Source organism: Drosophila yakuba, chromosome 3R (assembly GCF_016746365.2).
Source record: "Drosophila yakuba strain Tai18E2 chromosome 3R, Prin_Dyak_Tai18E2_2.1, whole genome shotgun sequence".
In the NCBI taxonomy this organism is placed as follows: Eukaryota; Metazoa; Arthropoda; class Insecta; order Diptera; family Drosophilidae; genus Drosophila; species Drosophila yakuba.
Window position 1 is genome coordinate 22,804,989 of NC_052530.2, and position 24,191 is coordinate 22,829,179.

The following is a 24,191-nucleotide window of genomic DNA, read 5'->3' on the forward strand; positions in this document are numbered from 1 at the left end:
GTGTTTAGATAGATTGAAATAGCAACAGATATATTTAATATTATGAAGATAAACATATCAGCTTAACACTTAAGACTTAAAGGAAAGTTCTATTTAACGCACTTAAGGAAAATGTTAACAACACAAGTATTACTTATGATTTGATTATGCACTGAACCGCTCCTGGAAAATTCTGTTATATCGAACGGAGCGTAAAATCAGTATAACACTTTCGAGTCTGCGCAGTAAGGAGTAAGAATTTTGGCGCCAAGCAAACAGCTGGAAAACGCCGGGCTGTTGGCCGCATTCAGAGGGCCGAAATGCTTTCCCGAACGCGCGGCCCGCAAAAGTGTGCTACACAACTCGCGTTATCCTGGCGGTTGCAACAAATGTCCGTGTGTGCGTGACGCGTAAGTGTGAGTGTGGCACAGTGGCAGTGTGTGTGTGTGTGTGGGTCGGCTGCTGCTGCCTCGCAGCGAACCGTCAATGGTAGCTTCTTGCAGGCAGAGCTGCCATCATCGTCCTCGTGTGTTATCCTGCCAGCTCGTCACTCCACGCAGGCCGAGCCGAAGTCCTCGGCCGAGCGAGTCCTCGTCACTCCTGTGCTGTGAGCCTTCGCGGCAGGTCCTGACCGCGTTCTTCCTCCGATTTCGGTCGCCTTCTTCAGTCGCTATCAGTGGCGTTCTGGTCGCGCTGGACTCTGCTCCGCCAAGTGGCCAAAATCGAGTTTTTGTGAATGAAATTCGCGAGCGAACTCAGCGAGTGAATGAATTAGTGAATGGACACGGTGTCGTCAAAGAATCGCGAATAAAGTGATTGCAACAAAAAGAAGTGCTGTACTAATAAATTACTCAAATAAATGAATTCTCAAATGGTACATAAATTATAATAATTATACCCCTTTTTTTTTGGTGATTCTTTTTTTAAGAAATAAAATTTGATTTGATTGTTCAATGAAAGGATAAAAGTTTCAGATGATCAGATTATCTCTAACACTTTGAATTAAATTATAATTTTCTTTAAAATACTTTAAAAATTTTATTTTAAATCTAAACAAGTGCTTAAATATTATGCCTGCTGAGCATTTAAGCCTAGAATTATCTGACTTTTTAGTTGTTAAACTTGTTCACTCTTCAAGCGACAAAAACTAAGATTAAAGTTTGCTACTTATGATTTTATAATTAATATTCAATAAATTTAAAGCTAAGAAAAAATGTTCAAAAACGTAAATTTCATGCAAGAATCAAAAGAGCTCACTGAATAATCACTACGTTATTTCATTTAGCGATAATCAGAAGTAAAGTGTTTCAAATAAATTATAGTACTTGCAAAAATGCATTAATAATAAATCGAGGGTTCGAACATTTTCAAAAAAATACACTTAAAAGCTAATGTTCGACAGGAATCTGGCAAATCGAATCAGCTGCAGAAAACCAAACGAGTTAACGCAATGCGGTGCTTCTTGTGCGGGTTGGATATCCTTGGTCCTGGCTGGTCCTGGTTTTGCGGCCAGAGCGTCCTGCCTTCGTTAAGTGATTAATCATGCTCGTATATTTTCCAAGTGAAATTCAATTTGGACCGCAACGTCAGTGCAAGAACCACAACAGCCGTCCGGGCTACAGCAAAATATAAGGAACACAAAACTGAAAAATAAGGCACCGGAATTTTCGAAGGACATCGCCACGGGGCAACGACAAAGGCAACGGCAACGGCAACAGGACGTGCAGCTGCAGCATCGATAGAGAGAGTGGAGGCAGGAGGAACTGCATCCGACGGTGAGTGTGGATTGGGCCATCATCATTGCCCCCAAATCCTCTGCAACTTCTGGGCTGAGGGAGCTGTAGGAGTCAGAGGAGTTAGGGCGGCAGGACGATTCCCAGTGGGTTGGCAATCCAATAAACTTGGTCGAAATCAAAGCTGGCTTGGGTAAAAGTTCGTCAATTCCCGTCTATTTATTTGGCTCTTTATTTGTGCCGAACAAATTAGTTGCGTGGCTGTCCTTTTTGCCAGTGCAAACAAGCCGGAAAATAACACACAAGATACACGAGGATGTGCAGACAGGACCTTTTTCGCAGCGGGAAGTAATTGAAGCCTCGGGCGCTGTGTTTTTTTATTTTATTTTATTTAGTTTGGCAATTTAAATGTAAAGCAGGGGGAAATCAGGGCCGAACATTTAGGTTAATCATACGCCATGTTGTCCCGCGGCAGTTCCTCAAGCAGTCCGCCTGCTTTGCATAAATTAGTAAGTTTTTACTTCGGTTTTTTGCTCTCGGTTGGAAAAGTCGGGAAAAGCGAAAGAAGCGGGAGAGGCGGGCCAACATAATCAGGACACAAGAAGCTAGTTGTCCTCGCCGCTCCTGCCATATAAATCAATTTTAATTTAATCGCTTTATCGCTCTAATAAATCATGCCGTTTATGAGGATGCGAATGCGAATGAGGATGCGGATGCGGATAGCCCGATTGTTGTTAACAATAAAGCGGAGAAGTGCTGACAAAAAACAAAATTTAAATATCAAGTTGAGGCGCCACCCAAAGACGATGGATGATGACGGCGACAGCGGAAAACAAAGGCAAAAACTTTCTTCATTAAAATTTTTAATGACTTTCCCTCTATTTGCGCAAGGTAATGAAAGTCAACAGCGTCACTATGTTGGCGTATACAAATATATACACATTTTTTTTTTGCGCCGATGCAAATTCTATTCGAAAAGTCTTTTGTTTTTTTGCTCCCTCTTGACTTTCTGTGGGCAATTTCATTCGCAGCTCTGGTTTCTCGCCATAGTTTGAGTTTGTTTTGATTGGCTTTTTTTTGGCCCGGTATTTAATTACATTACGGTCGATTAAGGCGCAACAAACCCATAACACATGTATCGGGATACCACATCACAAAAACGCCGACATAAAAGTGAATTCCAACGAACCCAAACTGACATTACGGTTAATTAGGCGGCTCATTCTTGTGCAAATTCCAGCAGCCTTTGTTTGCCCATTGATTTTATAATTAAGACGCATTCCTGGCAATTAAATCGCCCCGCCCACTCCGCCCATTCACGACCTGACCTAACACGAGTATAACTGTCTAATATCCGGGTCTTGAGTTTAGCACCTCGAGGTCCTGTCCTGGCACTAATAGATTAGCAATTAAACGCCACACACCATTAATGGGTAATAGTACGCCGAGCTCGAAGGATTCTCTCTCCAACAATCTGTGAGCCATGTTCATGTCTCTGTGTGTGTGCGTATGAGTGTGTGTGTATGTTGTTTATGACACGCCCCCCGATGCGCAGCGCCCCTGATGTGTGCACACCACGCATAATGACAATGGCAGCCCACACGCACACATGCGGAGCTGATAGCTCGCTAAACTATTTATTTGCATATAAATATTTCAGAGAACAGGTCCTATAGCACACAGTCGTATGTGAACAGCTGCGGCCACAATAATAGCAGCCTTAAGCTTCGAAACCGAATTGCCGGTGGTTTTGCAGATCAATATATTTATTCGGCACTTATTTGCCTGTAGACACTTTGCGGTAGATCAGCAATTGATTGAACTGCTTTTATTTGCATCTTAATCACTGATGCATTTCTGTTTGCCAGCTTTGAAAGTCAATTCAATTTGTTTGCAAAATATATTTATTAAACTAAAATACATTTTATGGAATCATTTTTGAGAAAAAACAATGTCCTAGGTCTATTTCCGCTGCAGTGGAGAGCCGCGTGAATTTAACGGCACTTGTGCGTTGGCAGCGGAAATAGAAAAGCCCTTTTCCCGCATTTTCCGCCCAGAAAACTCACACAGGTACGCACTTGTAGCCGCCGACTTTCCTCCTCTTTGTAATTGAAATAGTTTGTGAATTGGATGTTTATGGGCGCATATGTGTATTGTGGGCTAAAAATGCTTTCGATAGCACAAAGGAAATCTATTTGCCACAGCGGAAGTGCCACACTCACATGTACCCAGTGTTGCAGCTCAAGCTTCAGATCTGCCGAATCCTGATATCCTTACGAGTGGACAGATGAGCTTCTCCGGTTGCAACTTAATTGAATTCTCTGCAAAGCAATTAAGGTGTCGTGAAAATAGGCTTGTCCTCAAGTTTTGTATATTATGTCACTCATCTTTAAGCTGGCCAAACTATGTAAAAATCTTTAAGCTTTAAAATGTTGGTTCTACACTCAACTTGTTTGGTTACTTTGTAACTTTTCAATACAAGTTATTATTTGTATATTCTTTGAAGTTCTTCTACACTAACTCATGCAACGAAGTGCGACTTATGGGAGCTTCACTGTAGTAACAAGAAATGCCCGAGGTGTTGCCCCTCAGCCATTAAGGATATTTTGGTGCGTCAAATGCAGAGGCAGAGGCATGGCGATTTATTTGTGCCGCATTCCTTGATTGTTTCGTTTTTACTTCGACACCACACATGCAAACAATGACACAGGACACAAAGGACGAAGGACAACAATGTATGCACAACACAACACAACACAGCACAACACAACACAAACACACAAATCCGCTTTCAGTTTTGTTTGCTTAGTGCTGGCGAAACCAAAAATCCCCGATAAACGTCGACGGAATGTCAGGTGGAATAATTTGGCGGTTCCAAATGGAGTGGGGGAATGGGAATGGGGAGTGGGGACGACGTGTTACCCCTTATATACTTACATACATATTATGTGCAACGCTAATTGACATTGACAGCAGTCAAAAATTTTTGGGGGCTACGCATCGGCGGATCCTTTGCCATATTTAAGTACTTACATCATGTGCATTACATTTTATGGCTGTGTGGGTAATAAACCAGCAAGTGCAATTACCACAACAGCAACAAAGCGGGCGGCAATTTGCAACAATGTTTTTGGGGTGGTGAATTTGGGGGGCGCCGGGGTAGTGGGTGTGGCACTTAAATAGTTTTACACATTAGCGCCACTCCAAAGTTGGCTGGCCACCGAAAAAGCGAAATTTTCCAACTTTTTTTAGGTGTTGATGCAATTTTAAACAATTTTTAAATATTACTTATAAGAATATCTTTTGTTTGTGTTTGATTTTGTTACGTACTTTTGATTTGAAGGATTGGAAGCAATAGAAGCTGATTCATGAGCCTAGTTAAAGTGCGCACAGCTGATAGGCGTGGCTGTAAGTCCTTTTTAACCGCATTTGTAGCGTCCTTCACAAGGATCCCATGTGAATGCTGTTGGTAACGCCCCTGAAAGCATGCAATGCCAAACATTCGAAACTTTTGCACTGCCCGCAGCACATTTATCTTGAGCTTGTTAGGATGTTTCACTTGCACACCCATATGTCTCTGTATGTCCACTGGTGTGACCCCGCCCCATGCGTGAGCAGTTGTATTTGCAAAGGTCACCGCTTTTTTTCAAAGTGATTTTGTTGGCTTGGCGACTTGGCCGCCCGTCTCAATGGCGGCGCACTTGTAACACTAATGAAAATTCCAAATTCCACATTTCCAAATTCCAATGAGCTGTCAGCCGCCACAGGGAGCGATGTCTGCGTCCTTGGCACACTGCCAGTAAATTGGGTCCGAGTGGTCATAATTTCGGATGCACCCCGCCCCCAATACGGCCATCCATCTAGCCGGCCACGCCTCCAATCCTTCGCACCCCCCTCCCTCCCTTTTCGGCCAAAGAAAATGTAACAGAATGCAACGTGCTTGAAATTCCACACAAAATCTGCAAAATGCTGCCGACGCTTGTTTGTCCAATCAGTGCAGTGAGCGAAAATGGCAGTGCCTTCTTACAGAATTTGCACATTACAGGGGCAGCAACTTCTTATCATCTACTATCACCTAATATTTAATTTTGAACGCTGGATAGAGTGCTCGAAAGTGGCGCCAAACTACGAAATTAGTCCAAAGAACTTGTTAAGCCATCAAATAGTGTTGCATACTTTTTGGCGCATTTAAAGGGGACTTAAAGCTCTTGCTCTTTCCTGTCTCTCTGTGTATTTAGCCGCTTGTTCGAGTGTTTGCTTTAAGTATTGTCTTGAATTGCACTCCCTGCGCTGGTGTGCGTGCGGTGTGTATCTGTGTGTATCTGTGAGTGCCTGTAAGTATCGATGTGAGTGTGCCTGTGTGTGTGTGGGCGTGGGTAAGGCTGTGATGGCACTTTACGAATTGCTTTGGCGTATGTGGGCTAAAGGGTCGTTTTGTTAATAACTTATGACAGGCCAGCAGTTTGGGCCCGAAACCCACCTGGCCAAAAGCGAATATGTGTGTGTGTGAGTGTGAGCCGTTGTTGCGGTCGAGCTTTCTTTGTTTTTTGCCACTGGCCACTGGGGAATGATTAATGTAGCAGCTGGACGACTTGGGCACTTGGCCAAAAAGGATTGAGGCCTGGGAAATTGATGGCACGTCGCCCGTCGAGAGGCCTCAAGGTAAGCCAGGAAAAACGAGACATTTTCCATTCTGATACGGGCAATGTGATCCCGCAAATAATCGCAGTACATCGGTGTGCTAATGAAGAACGAAAGCTAGAAACAGCTAGTTGTTCCTCGTAAGCTCGGTTCAATGAAATTCGGAGCTCTGTCAGCCATTAAATGGCTTTCCATTATTTTGCCGCCTCTTAGACGAACTCCCCAAGGACTCGGCTGTTCATTTTCATTCCTGGCAGGATCTGTGAGCCCCCTCATTTACTTAGCTAATTCCCAACACGTGCTGTCACTTACAATTGTCCGTCGTTCGCTCCGATATTCGAGGGGCGCCAAAACTTTTCGATTTCCACGAACTGGGAACCCTGCAATTTCTGGCGCGCCAGTTCAATTGCTCTAATTGACTTTTCTTTTCGGCCGCTCGCCGCTTGCCGCTCACTGGGTAAACTTTTCAACACCCGGCCAACGAGAAGAATTAACAGGCAATAATCGATGGAGTGGCCTCTTTCTTGCCAATCCAACCATCGCATCGAAGCCACCCACACTCTGCATTGCCTTCAATTTTTTCTTGCTTCGCCCTGGAAATTATGCCACAAAATTCGAAATGCCACATAGAAAAAAAGGCGCCTGGTGGGCGGCGGTTCTGCGGATTTTTTATATTTTTTTGCGCCCGAGGGTGGGACGCTCGGCGACAACGAAATTAAACGAAAATCGTAATAAATTGCAAAAATTTACGAAAATTGGCTGCGCTAGGGACGAAACACTTTACAGCAGCCAGAAACGGGCAATGGAAACTTTCTGAATTGAAAAATTGAAAATAATGAATGGCACGCACACACACACACACACCGACGCACCAGCACACAGATTCAGCACGCACACACACACAAAGGCGGCCAAGGCAGGGTGGCAAAAGCACAGCGAAAAATAATGGGTAACAAGTTGTTATCAAAATGCAAGTTAGAAAATTTTCGTTTTGTACCTGTTGGAAAATTATACCTAACAATGAACAACTTTAGAAAACTGCAAAGAGATTAGTGGCATATTTTCTCTACGTGTACGTTCAGATACACGCGGCCGCTAAGCGCAAAACGCTCAAAATTACAGCAACAAATAAAATTTGCAGTAAACTGCGTGCTTGACACGCCCACCCCCTGCCACGCCTACAACACCCCCGCCCACTTGGCGCTGTGGGCGATGCGACAGATTTGAATGACAATTCGCCGGTGGCAGCCGCAGGATGAAAGGATGGGGCTGGAGTGGAACAGAGCGGAGCGGAGAGCAGGTCCTGTCCCCCAGTTGGGTGGCTCTCCCTGATGAGTTTGGATGAGCGTAGATGCGTGTTTTCCTGGCAGCATTACGAGGTGCAAAAGTGGGAGAGGCGGAGGTGGAGGTGGAGGTGGAGGCAGAGGAAGTGGGTGGTTAGACGGATGGGTGCTTGGGTGGTTGGGTGGCTTTCGGTCGGCGTGGGCGCCAGCCACGTTCAGGTATTTAAATTCATTTTCGTTTCATGCCAAGGATAGACATCTCGCATTTGGCCTCTTTTCGCGCCAAAGGGGGCTGAGTGGGGGGAAGGGGGGCTTATGAAAATGATGTTCCCTTGCAAATTATTACACCAAAATTAAAATAATATTTCTCATGATTGCAAATAGCTCAGCGAAGCAGATTTTGTTTTGCCAGCCAGCAGCGGGTTTTGTTTTCCTCGGCTTGTAGCGCCATGAAAATACATGCTTATTTATATTTCTAATTTTCACCTTTTTGTTTGGTTTTGGTTTTTGGCTCGCCCGCTTTTTGTGCCGAGTTTGCTCAGTTCGCTTTTAATGCCCCGACTTTGTGTTCTCCGTTCTCATTTTTTATACCCGTTACTCGTAGAGTAAAAGGGTATACTAGATTCGTTGAAAAGTATGTAACAGGCAGAAGGAAGCGTTTCCGACCATATAAAGTATATATATTCTTGATCAGGATCAGTAGCCGAGTCGATCTGGCCATGTCCGTCTGTCCGTCCGTCTGTCCGTCTGTCCGTCTGTCCGTCTGTCCGTATGAACGTCGAGATCTCAGGAACTACAAAAGCTAGAAAGTTGAGATTAAGTATACAGACTCCAGGGACATAGACGCAGCGCAAGTTTGTCGATTCAGGTTGCCACGCCCACTCTAACGCCCACAAACCGCCCAAAACTGCCACGCCCACATTTATAAAAAATGTTTTAATATTTTTTCATTTTTGCATTGGTCTTGTAAATTTCTATCGATTTGCAAAAAAACTTTTTGCCACGCCCACTCTAACGCCCACAAACCGCCCAAAGCTGCCACGCCCACACTTTTGAAAAATGTTTTGATATTTTTTCATTTTTGTATTAGTCTTGTAAATTTCTATCTATTTGCCAAAAAACTTTTGGCCACGCCCACTCTAACGCCCACAAACCGCCAAAAACTGTCCTTCGCACTTACACTAGCTGAGTAACGGGTATCAGATAGTCGGGGAACTCGACTATAGCGTTCTCTCTTGTTTTTTTTATTATTTTCGCCTTAATAAACTGCCTGAGTTGGCAGAAAACGAGATGGCTAAGGAATATTGCCGGTGACTGTGAGCAATTTTCATTTTATTTCGCCGCCGAACGAAATGCGAAATGCGAAATGCTGAAAAGCGAGCTGTCCGGGTGGGCGGATATATTTCGGCGGGGGGCGAAGGGGTGAGGTGTAAGGGGTCAGGTGCTTCGCTCAACTAATTATGTCGAAATGAGTTTTTCGCAGCCAACTTGCCGCTGCGAAGCGCAGTCTTAACTTGTTTGCCGTAGTTGGCAAATGTCAGGCATCCGCCACCCACACACACACACATACGAATACACCTAGACATGTAGTGTGCGCCATATCCTTGCACATCCTTCCTCCGACTTTCGCAACTTCCTTGGCTTCCGTGCCGCGCAGATTGGCATTTAATGTTAATTTCGCGACCTAATTAGCCATAAAATCTGCGCACCCCTTCGCCAGCAGGGCAAACCTAATCAGCTGCAGGAAAGTGTAACGTGTGTTGTTGCATGACTGCCAGCGGATCTTAACCCACTTCGCAGCGCAGCACTTCTTATCCAGCATGCTAATGTGCACTTGATTAGAATGTCACTCCAAGTCTGCCCACATGCACTACCAGCTCTCTGGGCCAAGATGCCCCGATTAAGTTGCAACCAGAGAGCCCAGAAACTGGCACAGCCACGATAAGCCTTTGGCCAAGGAACTGCCAGCCAAATGGCCTCCAAGGCCTCCGGCTGTCTGGCGAAATGCTAAAGTATGGCCAAATGCGACCGAGTGCACTATGTGCCGACAGGACTTGCGTGCTTGCTGGCCACAGGACCTGCATGGCATTTATTGTGCAAACCATGTTAGTGCAGCAGCACTGGCAAGCTAAATCCATGCCAAGCTATAATACGGTATCCTTTCTCAAATGAATCCTTCAAAAAGTTATACATCTCTCGCCAAACTCTTTATTCCTGCTTCATGATCTTTCGCAAAACAAAAATGTCCTATCAAAAGTTATTGACTGTCTGGAGTTTATTTGTGCAGTCATATCTGTAATGAAATATTTTTTCCAGTACATAGGAACACAAAATTGATATGGCATCGCAAAAGCCCCACAGATATGGCTGGCAAATTATTCGTGGAAAATTGTTTTCTCACGACAGCCAGCAAATCAAAATGGATACGAGGCTGTAATAAAACTATAAGTGGCCGTTTTGCGTGGCCATTAGGAGCAGTCGATAAGTGGCGAAGTGCCGGGTTGGTATCAGATATTAAAGTGCTGATATTCCAGCGGCAGAGAAGGAAACAAATAGAAAAAAAAATAAAAAAGAAAAGAAAAGTTATGTAGTCACAGTCTCATTGTCTTGCCATATTCATCCGCCCGAGGCTACTGCTTGTGTCCTTTGTCTTTGTTGCCTCCGCTTTCGTCCTTATCTGCCATCCTGCAGTCAATATTTCAGTTCGACTTTGACAGGACCGCTGATGAATTCGCTACCACTCTTCGAACTCGTCCTGGCGGAGTGCCCACACCCACGAACGACGTGACTTCTGGCATCTTGTTATTATATCGAAATTATCCTGGCTGCAACTGAAATTGTTTCACAGTCACACGTGCCGAGGCCATTTGGGAACTTTTGGCGGCAAAACGGCGGGGAAATTGGATATTAAATAGCCAATCAAAAGCGGGGAAAATTGGAATTAGCTAAGAAGTATTGAATGAAAAGGAGCAAGATAACTATTTTGTTTCTTGCAGTAATACAACTTATAACTCACAGCATTAGTTAAGATACAAAATGTATATTTGTAAAAGCACTTTCTATTTCGTTAGCCATTTTCCCATTTTAATTAGCAAACTTGGGCCGATTTCCCGAGCCAAATCAGCAGCGCCGATGGGATCTCCGCTGAGGATTGGGTTTCATTATTGGAACTGGCATTGGAGCCAAGTAGCTTTGGAGCTCTGGAGCTCCGAAGCTGTGGAGCATTGGGGATGCGGACGGCGTGTGCAGACGATTTGTAATTTGCTCATGTTTGCTGAAGGATCCGCTGACGGAGTTCTTTATGTTGTTATCATATCATCAGGCAGCGCCGAAAGATATATGTCATGCGGTCATGTGACTGGCATTCATTGCCCCGAAAATTATGCAAAACCCATTAGAGGCAACCACCCTCGGCTGTTTGCCGGATTTTCCTTCCAGTTAGTCTGCGATGTGATACATTTTTAATTCGATGCCCAATGCTCATCGAGCTGTCACATTTGGCATGCGAAGAGCCGCTGCTCAAAGGGAAACTTTGGGCGCCGCTAATAAAACTCATGCCAACTCATCAAAAACTAACTTTAAATATGTCCTTTGGGTCCTCAATCAAACGAGTGCGTGCGTGCGTCCTGAGACGATGAAATGAAAGTGAACCTATATCCTGGGAGTAGGGATAGTCGCGTGGTGCAAAAGTCTGTAGTTTTAGAGCTGAAGCTCGTTAGTTTACGAGCCCCATTTGGCATTTCCGGGTAAAAATATAGCAGAACGGCAAACGGAATACGGAAGACAGAATACGGAATACGAGAGCAGGGGGAAAACACACTGAATGCCGTACACATTTCATCCGACGACTGCAACAAATTAATCATAATCCGTATGCGATGAACTCGAAAACTCAGGTCGCGGCTGGGGGGTATTGATTTCGAATTATGCAAATATTTGGTCAAATGATTCGCTCATGTGTGCTCAGCCCGACAGCTCACGAGATTTGGATTAGTTGGCGTTTTTCCGTCTCTCCGCTTTTCCGGATGACGTCAGTAGTGTGTTCGTTTTCAGCTGAATTTCCCCGGCTTGCTGTGCATTCCGCGACTGTCACGGTTGTCACGACATTCCGTGTGGTCTGCTTGGTAACTTGATTTGCTAGCAAAAGGACGAAAAGGGCAAAAGACGAAAGCCGCACGGGAAACACTTTCAGCGGAATTGGTCATCAGGTGGGCTTGTTTTGCAAATCAAAACAGATGTCACTTTGTGGAGCATCAGCATGACATATCAACTGCAATGTTACGTTTTAATAAACTTAGTAATTCATAGCATTGCAGGATTGATACAAATATGGTCAACAAAGCTAACCTTTGTTTAGGAGTGCCCATAAACCAACGTCACCAGAAGATTTCTTCCTGTGCACAGAATATCCCAGAGTCCTGACCCACATCCAATTTGTGACAATAGTTAATTATTAATCACGACACACCGGGGAGCAAAAGGATGCCAAGATGCTGACATCTCTGGTCGGGGGACCACATGTCGCATGAGCAATATGCCACTTAAAGTAATGCCCAATGCTCGATTGGCTCACTGACAGCCGGCAGACGTTGGTGTAAGTGTATCTCGGTGCCTACAGCCCGAATATCCTGAATGTCCTGAACGCTGCCGTTGCCATTCACCTTGTTGTTTGGCGAAGAGTTCGCTGTAGTTGTCGTTGTACTGGTTGTGCTGGTTGTTGTCCTTGCCGCTTGTCGTCCTGTCCAATCATTATTCATTGCGTGACAAGCGCGTTAAATGTGTCTCTCTGCCGAGGAGCATGTGTGAGTGTGCCAGACTCGGCAATAACTTTTAACATGCCAAAGGTATTTCCGCAACAATAGCAACTCGGAAGCGAAGTTGCCAGCACACACACTCGCAGAATCGAAAGGCCTGGGTAATAAAATAGAGTCGTGCGATTTTCGATTGCCAAGCGCTTTTTTTTACTGTCAAACAACTTAAATGTTTAGTGCATTCATGGCTACAATACGGCAAATTACGCATACGCAACGTGGTCCGGTCTGTAAATATATATGACGTATACGCATAGGTGTACCATTAAGAAAAGACCGCTCACGTTCTTAATTCCGAATTTGCCTACAATTTTCTATATTTTAATGCCTGGCAATTTTTTGAGTGCAGAATGAGAAGGATAATTTGCGTGTTTCCTGCTGCCGCTTCCGTTTGGGGTGCCAATCCTGAGGACCGGAGTTTGGGCTGTCGATTCCGTCTCACGAGCTGTCTGTGCGAGCCACAAATTAATGCCAGCCATTATCACGGAATCCACTTTCGTGCCCACCACGCCGCCATCCTTATTCGTCCTTGATTGCCCCGAATAGCGAAACAAAAAGTATATATATACATAGTATTAAAGTATAACCGAAAAACAAAGGACCCCCCGCCCGTTGTTTCCTTTCGTTTGATTTCTGTTTGCCTCGGCTAGATTCCTCGCGTGCCATGACACTCTGCCACCGGTGTAAATATTTGTGACATAATTAAGCAGGCCGGCACCGAGGGATCTGGGATACGAAGGCCAGGAGCCAGGAGCTGGGAGCCAGGAGCTGGGAGCCAGGAGCTGGAAGCCAAGAGCCGAGATATAGAAGGCATTATCAAATCGGTTGGGGGCACACAAGTTGCAAAGCCGAAAATAAAGCAAACATCGGCGCTCTGAATGGCGGAGAGTTTTCGACACGCGCGTGATTAAATTTCATTTGTGGACCCAACCAAAACGGAACCCAACTGACTGACTGACTGGCTGGCTGACTGAATGACTGAGTCCTTAGTCCTTAACTCGCCGTATTTACCGTCGTTTTAGTGCCTCGCCTCGCTCGGGTTAGTCGGCAAAAACAGTGCTTTTTCCCCAGAGTGCGTGTGTTTGACTTGGATTCGCATTAAGATTGTCAAAGATTTGGACCCCGGTGGGGGAGCCACTCGAACGCTTTACTTTGTTTCGCTTGGTTTACCTGAAAAAAGCCCCAAAAGCGCCAAAAAAAAAAAAATGTTCAGGGAGCAATTTGGAAGATTTTAGGCGGCGATTTATCGCCATTGAGCGCCTAAGTGGGTGCCACCGATACTGATACTGATACTGATACTTTGGGCCCACAGATAGTAGTCTATTCCATCCAGTTAATTTGAATACGAAGGCTGTGAAAAGGAAAAGGTTGTTCAATGTCACGGCGGCTTTGCTCGTCTATCCGCCATGCGATTCCAATTCAGCGATAGTGCACGAAATTAATGGATGTCGGGACAGGATCCCAATCCCACCTACTTGCACATGTCCTTATCGACGAGCACAACAATGGCAGCTCCAGCTCCACTAATAAATTCCGGCATTAGGCTGTTTTTCCGTGGGGGTGTGGCACTCAAGCTGGGCATTACACTTGACATCAGGCCGTAAAAATTGTGTTCCCAGGAACATCGAAGGTACAGGACACAGTGTACTGAGTGCTCAGCTGACTTGTTTTTTATTAGTTTGTTGCACTATTAGCACGCCTGAATATTTATAGACGGCGACATGGACACCATTGTGACTAATTTGAAGACCTGGCACATTTCCCATTTTATTTAATTTATCCAAAACTTAAAGTAGCTGAAGCCTGCACCTTTGAGTGAAATTTGAGCCAAACAAAAAGTTGCCGCGTCGCACAAAAAATTCAATTTGCCCAAGTTTGAAGCCAAGAAGTTGGACTGTATGTGGTGGCAGACTCGTCCGCTTTTCCATGATTTTTTCCATTTTCCCCGGCGAGTTCTTTTTCTTAGGTGCCAGTTGGCAGGCAATTTCAATAAACACATCGAATCGTCTCGGAAGTTTTAATAATTCAATAGGCAACAATGCGACATGGAAAATCGCTTCATGTAATTACGGTTCGCATAAAAATTCAACAAATGGCCGCCGGCTGGCACTTTATTGGATGGCCGTTCGGTTTTCTTGACTTCAATTTAAATTCAAAGACTGTTATTGCAGCTGTCACAGCGGCGGAGATACATGCCAAACATTTTGCCACGAGGATCTAGAATTTTATGTTGTCATTTGGCGTTGTGATTCGGTGCTGCAGTGGGTCTGTCTGTATTTCCAAATCAATTTCGACCGACTGCCATTGCAGGGAATTCATTTTGTGGGCCACCGAAGAGCACGAAAGAGCAGACTCCTCGAAACTGAAATACTCTGTACTGCATGGAAATTTTGGTTGAAATAAGCAACTAACTGAAATGTTCGCATGCATGCTGGGCACGATTTTCTGACCGCTTTTCCTGGAAAATCTCTCGCTGGCCATTTTCGGTATACCCGCATATAAATGCGGCACGGGCGTTTGCTTAACTTTCATGAGGCCATTCAATGACTTAACCATTTCCACCCCGCTGCCTTTTCCAGCTTTTCCACGCACGCACACAGCGAACAGCTAACTGAAAAGGGTCAAAAGGTTTTTCACACATATACAAATTGCTGGCCTGGCCGAAAGCATTTTGCATAGTGGCCAGACTTGGCTTTCGGCCAGCTTTGCCCAGCTTTTACTTTTTACTTTCACCAACAACCTTAAAGGTTGCCTCAATTAAATTTCTCGGCCCAGACGCAAAAAAAAAAAAATATGAGAAAAACCCAGAAAGCTGCAGGGCACCGCCCACTTGTTCATATGAATTTTTGCCACACTGGGAAAATAACTCCATACTTCTCAACATTGTTACTTGGCTTAAAATGATTACAAAACTAAAAGAATGAGTGTTTTTTACAGCTAATTATCAATGCTAACGATAGGTTTTACATTTTGAAAGATTTCAGAAAATAAAATTTTCATCAAATTTTGCATTTTTGATATCATTAAAAGTTTGATCATTAAAATTTGCAAAAAATGGCAAAATTGGAATGCCAATCGGTTGGGAATGAAATTGCGAGGTAAAAAATTGCGAGGTATAGCAATACGCATTTGAACCATTTTTTCAATGTTTGTCAAAAAAACTGTTTATTTCTGAATGGAAAATGGGTAAAATGAATTTGGGCCATATTTCGACATTTGAGCCACTCTTTTCAAGTGCAGAATATTTGTGTAGCTTTGTTTGCCCAGTGCACACATATTTTCGTGTCTCTCGTTCGGTTGCCCTGTTTTTATGCCAACTCCCTGAGCCCCAAGCTCGCATTTTGACTTACTGCACATCAACAGCCTCATCAGGCGAGCGAGTAAGTGAAAAAAATGTTAGCTTTTTTAGCCAGGACGAGTGAGAAATGTGCCAGGAAATTGTGCTAAACTGCTGAACAAAAAAAAAACGGCGCAAAGACGCTGCCTCCGCTGTTTCAGCCGTGGCTGCCATGTGGCCAAGGAAAACATAAACCATAAACGTGTCAGACTTGGATCAAGTTCGGTTTCAGCTCCTGTTTCTGTTCTGTTCTGGACCCCGTTTACTGAGGCGGGGTTGGGCAGGAGTTCCAGATAAGCCAACAGCCAACAGCAGCAGGCAGCTAAATTTATGGCATACGCGACCCGGAAATGAGCAACCGGAATGTTGTGGCAGGAATGGGGAGGCAGGAGGCAGAAGGCAAGAGGCACGAGTCCTTCGTCCTTCCTTCTACTCCGCTCGATTGGCTGCAGAGTAATGCCAGCACAGCTCCACGCCTGGCGATGACAGGTGATAATCGGTGGAACGGCACAAACATATCTAAATAACAAATGATATGAACCTCATGAAAGGATCACAAATTTGTGTATTAAGCCCATTTTAAGGGTCCCATTTAAGGCTGCGAAGGTAAGCCAATTAGCAAGCAATTTCACACATAATCATGCAGCGTTGGCAGGAGAAAGGCTTCATCTTATAATTATTAAAATCCTGAGTGGCATCCTAAATTTAAAAGGGAAAAGTTCAACCTCGAAGTGGCAGCAATGTCTCTGACTATTTCGTTGATTGAGTCACATTCAAAGCAGCTCAGCTAGCTTATTCCCAATCCACTGAGCTCGTCCACCTGCATTCTCCTTTCGATTAAGCCAACCCGAAAAGTGAGTATCTCAATGGCGTCGAGTGCCAATGTTGGATGTGCGAAGGCTGCAAGGACCTCAATGCAGGACCTTGGTGCAATAGAAATTCTGGATAGAGATGCCATCGCCAGCTGTTTACATTAAGCGAGGGGCTTAGCAATCAACTCGCGGCGACAGGAGCCAGGACTCTTGAATAATGCGGCGCACAGTTGTTGACTTCCTCTGTCAAATGCCGGTGACAAAGGCAGCATCCACTTAGTCATCCTGCCGGGACCTGTAGTTCAAGTCCTGGTGGTCGCACGCTTCACTTCCTGCCAACAAGCCTGGCACTCCAAATGTAATTTAATTTGTTTATTTGTGTGGCACTCGCCCCCTCCCCCTCCAAGGACCTCCACTTCCCTCACTCATTCTGCAGCTTCTACTCCAACTCCTGCGCCAGGATCTCTTTCCTCCAGCTGGCGTGTCTGCTTGCCAATTAATTGCGCACCTTTTGGGCGCAGGAGAGCAGGTGAATGCTGGTGAGCTCCTCCTCCTCCTCTGGATTTCCGACCAGCGGAGTCAGCGGAGGCCCAAAAAATCCTCTAATTAATGTGTTTGTTTAGCTTTTGTGCGCGGGAAATTTGCTTAACTCGGTTACCTGTGGATGCGAAAGTCAACATTTTAATTGAATGAAATTTATAGCCCGCCCTGCCAGCGATTCAATTACAATAGCTTCATTAGAACGACGAAAACTTTTGTCAAAAGAATCCAAACTTGATTACGTACAAAAATTAGAAGTTGCTTGAAAGGCTACATATTATTTTATGCTAAAGTTGGTCGAAAGTCAAAACAAATTTAATTGGCTTTCATATTCAATTGCTTACTGATAATAATATTATTGCATTTTAGGTTGTCTATTAGGTAACTAATAATATTATATTATAAAAATTATAAATATTTATTTAATATTTTATAAAATATTTGTAGTGGGATTATAATAAAGGGTTTCAACACTTAAATCCACGGTGGCTCAAATAAATTTGCCGCTCCATAAAAAGTGTAAAACCAACAGTTTATCTTAAGTTTGTCCTGATTGCATTGTGTTCACCAGCCTCTCTGTCTTTTTTGTCGACAGCTTGGCAGCCCGGCGGCGAGTCCTGCTGAAGGACATGAAAATGCGCTTCATTAATTTGGCTGGCAGCCGCGGACTGCAGCAGCAGGAGCAACCGAAGGACCAGGAGCAGCAACTGCCAGGGAAATTGGAACAGGAACAGGAACACCAACAGCAACAGAAACAGCAACAGCAACTCGAACTGGAACAGGGACTCGCGTCAGCTGCAGCGACACAGCACTGAGTTGCAATGGTGGAGGACAATGGTTCGTCGCCGGAAGCGGAAGGAGCGGAAGGAGCCGGCGCACCCCTCCTGGCGCTCCTCCGGGTGGATGGGCTCAATCAGACGCAGACCCGCTCGCCCTCGCCGTCGTTCTTCGGCAGCTACAACATCTCCGAGGACGTCTACTTCTACTTCAATGGGTTGCCCACGAGCACGGAGCTCGTCCTGAACGCCACCACCTCCGCCACCAGCACCACCTTGAGTCCGGGCTTGGTGGGAACAGGAGGTGGTAGCACCACCACGCCGGAACCCGATCTATCCGAGTTCCTGGAGGCCCTGCCCAACGACCGCGTGGGTCTGCTGGCCTTCCTCTTCCTGTTCTCCTTTGCCACCGTTTTCGGCAACTCCCTGGTCATACTGGCCGTCATCCGGGAGCGGTACTTGCACACGGCGACCAACTACTTCATCACCAGCCTGGCGGTGGCCGACTGCCTGGTGGGTCTGGTGGTCATGCCCTTCTCGGCGCTCTACGAGGTGCTGGAGAACACGTGGTTCTTCGGCACGGACTGGTGCGACATTTGGCGGTCTTTGGACGTGCTCTTCAGCACCGCCTCCATACTGAATCTGTGCGTGATCTCACTGGACCGCTACTGGGCCATCACGGATCCCTTCAGCTATCCGATGAGGATGACGGTCAAGCGGGCCGCCGGACTGATAGCCGCCGTCTGGATCTGCTCCAGTGCCATTAGCTTTCCGGCCATCGTGTGGTGGCGGGCGGCAAGGGATGGCGAGATGCCCGCCTACAAGTGCACCTTCACCGAGCACCTGGGCTACCTGGTCTTCTCGTCGACGATATCCTTCTACCTGCCGCTGCTGGTGATGGTGTTCACCTACTGTCGCATCTACAGGGCAGCCGTGATCCAAACGAGATCTCTAAAGATTGGCACCAAGCAGGTGCTCATGGCCTCCGGTGAACTGCAGCTCACATTGCGCATTCATCGGGGCGGCACCACGCGGGATCAGCAAAATCAGGTTTCCGGCGGTGGAGGTGGCGGAGGAGCAGGCGGCGGTGGCGGCGGATCATTGAGCCACTCGCACTCCCATTCGCATCACCATCATCACAATCACGGCGGTGGCACGACGACCTCCACGCCAGAGGAGCCGGATGATGAGCCACTATCCGCACTGCATAACAACGGACTGGCCCGCCATCGGCACATGGGCAAGAACTTCTCGCTGTCCAGGAAACTGGCCAAGTTCGCCAAGGAGAAGAAGGCGGCCAAGACGCTGGGCATCGTGATGGGCGTGTTCATCATCTGCTGGCTGCCCTTCTTCGTGGTCAATCTGCTGTCCGGGTTCTGCATCGAGTGCATCGAGCACGAGGAGATCGTCTCGGCCATCGTCACCTGGCTCGGCTGGATCAACTCCTGCATGAATCCTGTGATCTACGCCTGCTGGAGCAGGGACTTTCGCAGGTGAGGATCCGTAGTTGTCCATGAAGCGAGGCATTCAGTTCCACAAAACGCAGCATCTTATTTTTCAATTTTTATGCCAAAGGAGTTCGCACAAGGATTAAGCTTATCTTTTACTATTCGTATGGAAGCTTATATGTTTTTAGCTAGAACGAAGATATTTATTTTCCGTTTACCTTTGGCAGAGGACCCTCGAAACCACTGAGAAGTACTCGTTTTGTGTGCTATTTTTATTTGGGCTGCGTTTTTGTGGCTTTCGAATGCCAAGCTTAACCCCACGGCTGGCCCCGATCCTAACCGGCTTCTCTTCCAGGGCCTTTGTGCGTCTGCTGTGCATGTGCTGTCCTCGCAAGATTCGCCGCAAGTACCAGCCCACGATGCGTTCCAAGTCGCAGGTGAGTGTTCCACGACCCACTTCATCCACTGTCGTTCTCATCCTCCGCCAGGCGATTCAACTCAATTCGATTCGATTCTCTTCATCGTTTTTTACGGTCTGGGTAACTGGGAAACTTGGAAACTTGGCGGTTTTCCGCATTTTCTCCTCGGCTGACTGTTGTTGTTGCATCCACTGTTTTGGCGGCCAAACAAAAACTGGTTGACGAAGACCGCTTTAATGAATTACGCGCTCCACTTTCGTATGCTCCAAAAACGAAACTCAACGAACGGCGAAATTAATTTACAAATTTAATGAATATGCAAAAAAATATAACTGACATTTACCCCTCGTACCCACCACCCACACGATTCTGGCCACGACTTCCGTTCACACATGGCAGGCAGCCATGAAAACTTCCTGACATCCGCAGCAGATTCATCCTCACCCAGCGCCACCATCCCCACACCCCGAATCCTGCATAAATCATCCGGGGCGCATCACTCAACCTGTCGACCCTCGACCCTCGACCCTCTGCGTGATTTTAATGAATAATTTTCTAATGTTTGGCAACTTTGGCTGCACCTGAGTGCGTTGCCGTGGGTTGAATAAGACCATAGAAGCGTTGCACCCACTGTTGTTTGCCGACGGAGAGATCCATTGTCGTCCTCCAAGGACTCACTGTCAATAGGACCCCTAAGTAATTACACCAAAGTCACGGGCTTACTTCCGTCATTACAGTCGAACTTGTTTGAAGTTCAGTATAAGGAAAAGTGCTCAATAATTTGTAATGTTAAAGGAGTTCTTACTACGTCAATACTTGTTTAACTAAGCAAAGAAAGCATGGCGTATGAGTGATAAGCAAACTGTTCAAGTTATTTTTTTTAAATTCAATACCATCTGTGGACGAATAACTTTATAATTGCCAACTTTTTGTTTAATAAACTGCGCAAGTTCGACTGTTTGGCAAGTAATTTGGCGACCTATCAGAAACGCTTAAAGTGTCAGTTTCGAAAGTGGAGGCCTGTCCCAAAATAGCTCATGTCACGACAGCATTAAAGTCATCACGGTTTCCCCACGGCTCCCCATCTCACACCCAATCCATAGACAGCATATAGTATTGCCATGTCTGGCGTATCGAGCTGATTGTGATTCCGGCGGCGTTCTTGATTTTGCAGAGATTCGCGACGCGGCGCTGCTACTCGACCTGCTCGCTGCACGGCATTCAGCACGTGCGACACAACTCCTGCGAGCAGACTTACATATAGTTTAGCGTAGATTTAGTTGACAATGATTAAGGCGCCGTGCCACGCCCCCTAGCGCCCCCTTGCGCCCTCCATTTGTCCGTAAGTCAATGGCAAGGTAAGCGAGCTGTGACTCTGTCTCTGTGTCCTGCGATTCTCTTTCTGTCTTCTGTTTTCTGTCTGTGTGTCCTGTTGTCTTTTGAAAGGCACCCACATAAAGAACTGGGGTATAAGCACGAGCATCCTGTCTGCGTTCTTCGGTTTCTGCATCTGTTACTGTTGCCATCTCTGTCTGTGGCTGCGCTGTCTCACTCACTCCTGTTTGTTGACTCGGCCATGGCATTGTTGTTTGTGTCCTTGTTTCCGTTTCACTCTGGTGTGTTCTCGAAATCTCCAGAGACTTTTTGGCGCTGCAAAGTATGCTACGAAAAATTAGTTTACGCGAGGATAGTCATGCAATCATATTTATGTGCATCCTTTTAAGCTCGTACGTTGCAAGGACTCTGGAGATTTCGGGAACACCCTCTTATGTATGTTTTCTTGATTTGCTTACCTTGCTGCAAAAGCACACGATGCGAAAACAGACTCTGATTCAAGCACCTGTTGAATGTGTTGCACCCTTATTGACACACACACACACACACACTCAAAAGAGCACACACACAGGGACACTAACAAATATATGTCCACCCACGCAAAAAAGTCCCTGGGCACCAACACCTGAGCCCTTCTCTGTTTGATGATGTTGTTTTTTGAGTGTTGTTGCAGACAAGCTGAATGAAAATGAAAAGAGCACAAACCAAGAAAAGAAAAATCGAAAGTTTCCACAAAGTCTCTGGGCACTCACACACACTCACATACACACACACACACACTCTTGCACACTTGCAGCACACAATGTCCTTTCAACGTTTTTGTCACCGTTTCCTGTTGCTGTTTTTGCTCTTCATTTTCCCGCTCCTGTTGATGTTGTCGCTACTGTTGCTGTCGCCCCTCACAAAAGATTTTCCCAGTGTACACAATGACGAAACAAGAAAAACCGAAAAACCGAAACACCAGCCCAGCTCACTCATAAAATGTTTGTTGATCTTTTTATACTCGTTTGTGGCAGAGGAAAAAGTGGTTTATGTGACTCGGGAAAGCAGATGAAAAGGCCTAAATATAGACTGGATCGGCTTTAACAGACACGGGCACTTGTGGCGGAAAAACATGGGCACTGAAAATCTATGGAAAAATTTAAGATCTTTTATATGATTTTCACTGTTGACACTTATTGTTGCAAGACTTTTTAGCTAATTGCCTTAAACAACTAATTAGATAAAAAGCTTATTCAAAAAGGTTCAGTTAAAAGGACTATTTGCCTGAAATGTGTGTGGAGTTTTAGCCGGTCTTCACGGTCTTCATTTTAGCTCAGCCACATTTTTTGGCCAATTTATGGCGGAAACCCCGATTAAAAATATCACGTATTTGGCAAAAAAAATTTTTTTTTATTTTTTTGATAAAAAATAATCTTTTTTTTTTTATAGCAGTGGAAAAAGTTGTCCAAAAGTGGAATGCCATACCTCGTTGAATTCGTAACAAAATTCCCTATCGATCCATGTACATACTTTGAAATGCTAATTTTTGTCCATTTTTCGCAAATTTTGATGATGGTACCCCTTATCAAAAATTCAAAAATTTGTCAAAATTTTTTTTTTCGAAAATCAAAAAACTTGGGATAGACATAGTTGGATATGTTAATTAGCAGCACAAAACAGTCTTTATTTTAGCTGTGCGTCCATTTTTGGCCAAGTTATGGGGAAAACGCCGATTGAAAATATCCGTTTTTTTACAAAAAATAGTGTTTTTCGATTTTTTGATAAAAAATAATCCGTTTTTTTTCGATAGCAGTAAAAGTAGTTGTCCAAAAGTGGAATGCCATACCTCGTTGAATTCGTAACAAAATTCCCTATCGATCCATGTACATACTTTGAAATGCTAATTTTTGTCCATTTTTCGCAAATTTTGATGATGGTACCCCATATCAAAAATTCAAAAATTTGTCAAAATTTTTTTTTTCAAATATCGAAAAAGTAGGGATAGACATTATTAGCTATGTTTATTAGCAGCACAAAACAGTCTTTATTTTAGCTGTGCGGCCATTTTTGGCAAAGTTATGGGGAATACTCCGATTGAAAATACATATTTATAGTCGCAAAAACCAGATTGAGATTGAGATTTGATTGGAAATTTAATTACGAACTCAACGAGGTATGACATTCCATATACGGATCAATATTTCGAATGTTCTGATCAAAATACTGATATTTATAGTCGCAAAAACCAGAAAAACGATTTTCGGCCAATATTCAAAAATCATCATCAAAACTTGAAAGAAATGGCCCAAAAAAAAAGATTTTTTTTCGAAAACACAGTTCCATTGGAAATTTAATTACGAACTCAACGAGGTATGGCATTCCATATTTGGACCGATATTTCGAATGCTGTGATAAAAATACTGGTAATTATTTACGCAAAAAAACTGAAAAACAATTTTCGGCCAATATTCAAAAATTCGAAACAAATTTTCCCTAAATTCCTGTGCTCAAAAATAGAAATTACAATTTTTGCCCATTTTTCGGCCTGCAATTTATGACCAGAAGGGAAGGGTTTCACATTTTCAGTTTGTTGTTTATTTTTTTGGATCAATACTTACCGGCCAGGAATCTTGACCTTCTCTGCGTAGCAACTGAGTCAGGTTTCCGCATTTTCCCCACCGAAGGGCAGAAAAACCCTTAAAGGAGTCACGCACAACCGATACTTGAGAAGTGTTATCAAGTGAACCATAAACATTTTTTGCACTTAAAAATTTCCAACTCAATTTTCGCCCGCCGACAAGCGAACACAACCCGCACTCTCTACACTCGCACACTCGCACACACCACATGTAATTGTATTGATGAAAATGTTATTTACAGCAATCAACAGCCAATATGTGTCTGGCCTTGGTGGTTGTGCGGGTGTAGTTGTGTGGGTGTAGGGATAAGGATGCTGATGCTGATGCGGATGCGAATGCCTTTCCGCATCCGCTCCTTTGGATTTCGGGGGTTTTCTTTTGCGATGTGTCTGTCATCATATCAATTACACCCAAGAGCATGCCAATTTATTTGCCGAGTGCTTCCACTGCCAATTC

General features: G+C 44.9%; 1 protein-coding gene across 1 annotated transcript in view; it reads left to right on the top strand.

Moving 5' to 3' along the window:
* Window positions 1-557: 557 nt before the first annotated feature.
* The window catches only part of LOC6538039 (dopamine receptor 2), a 30,351-nt gene continuing 6,717 nt past the window's right edge, over window positions 558-24,191 (top strand). The window contains 4 exon segments of the mRNA XM_039376755.1: window positions 558-853; window positions 1,302-1,754; window positions 17,732-19,405; window positions 19,716-19,797. Of these exon segments, the coding sequence (XP_039232689.1) occupies window positions 17,958-19,405; window positions 19,716-19,797 (1,530 nt within the window). The 5' untranslated portion in view covers window positions 558-853; window positions 1,302-1,754; window positions 17,732-17,957.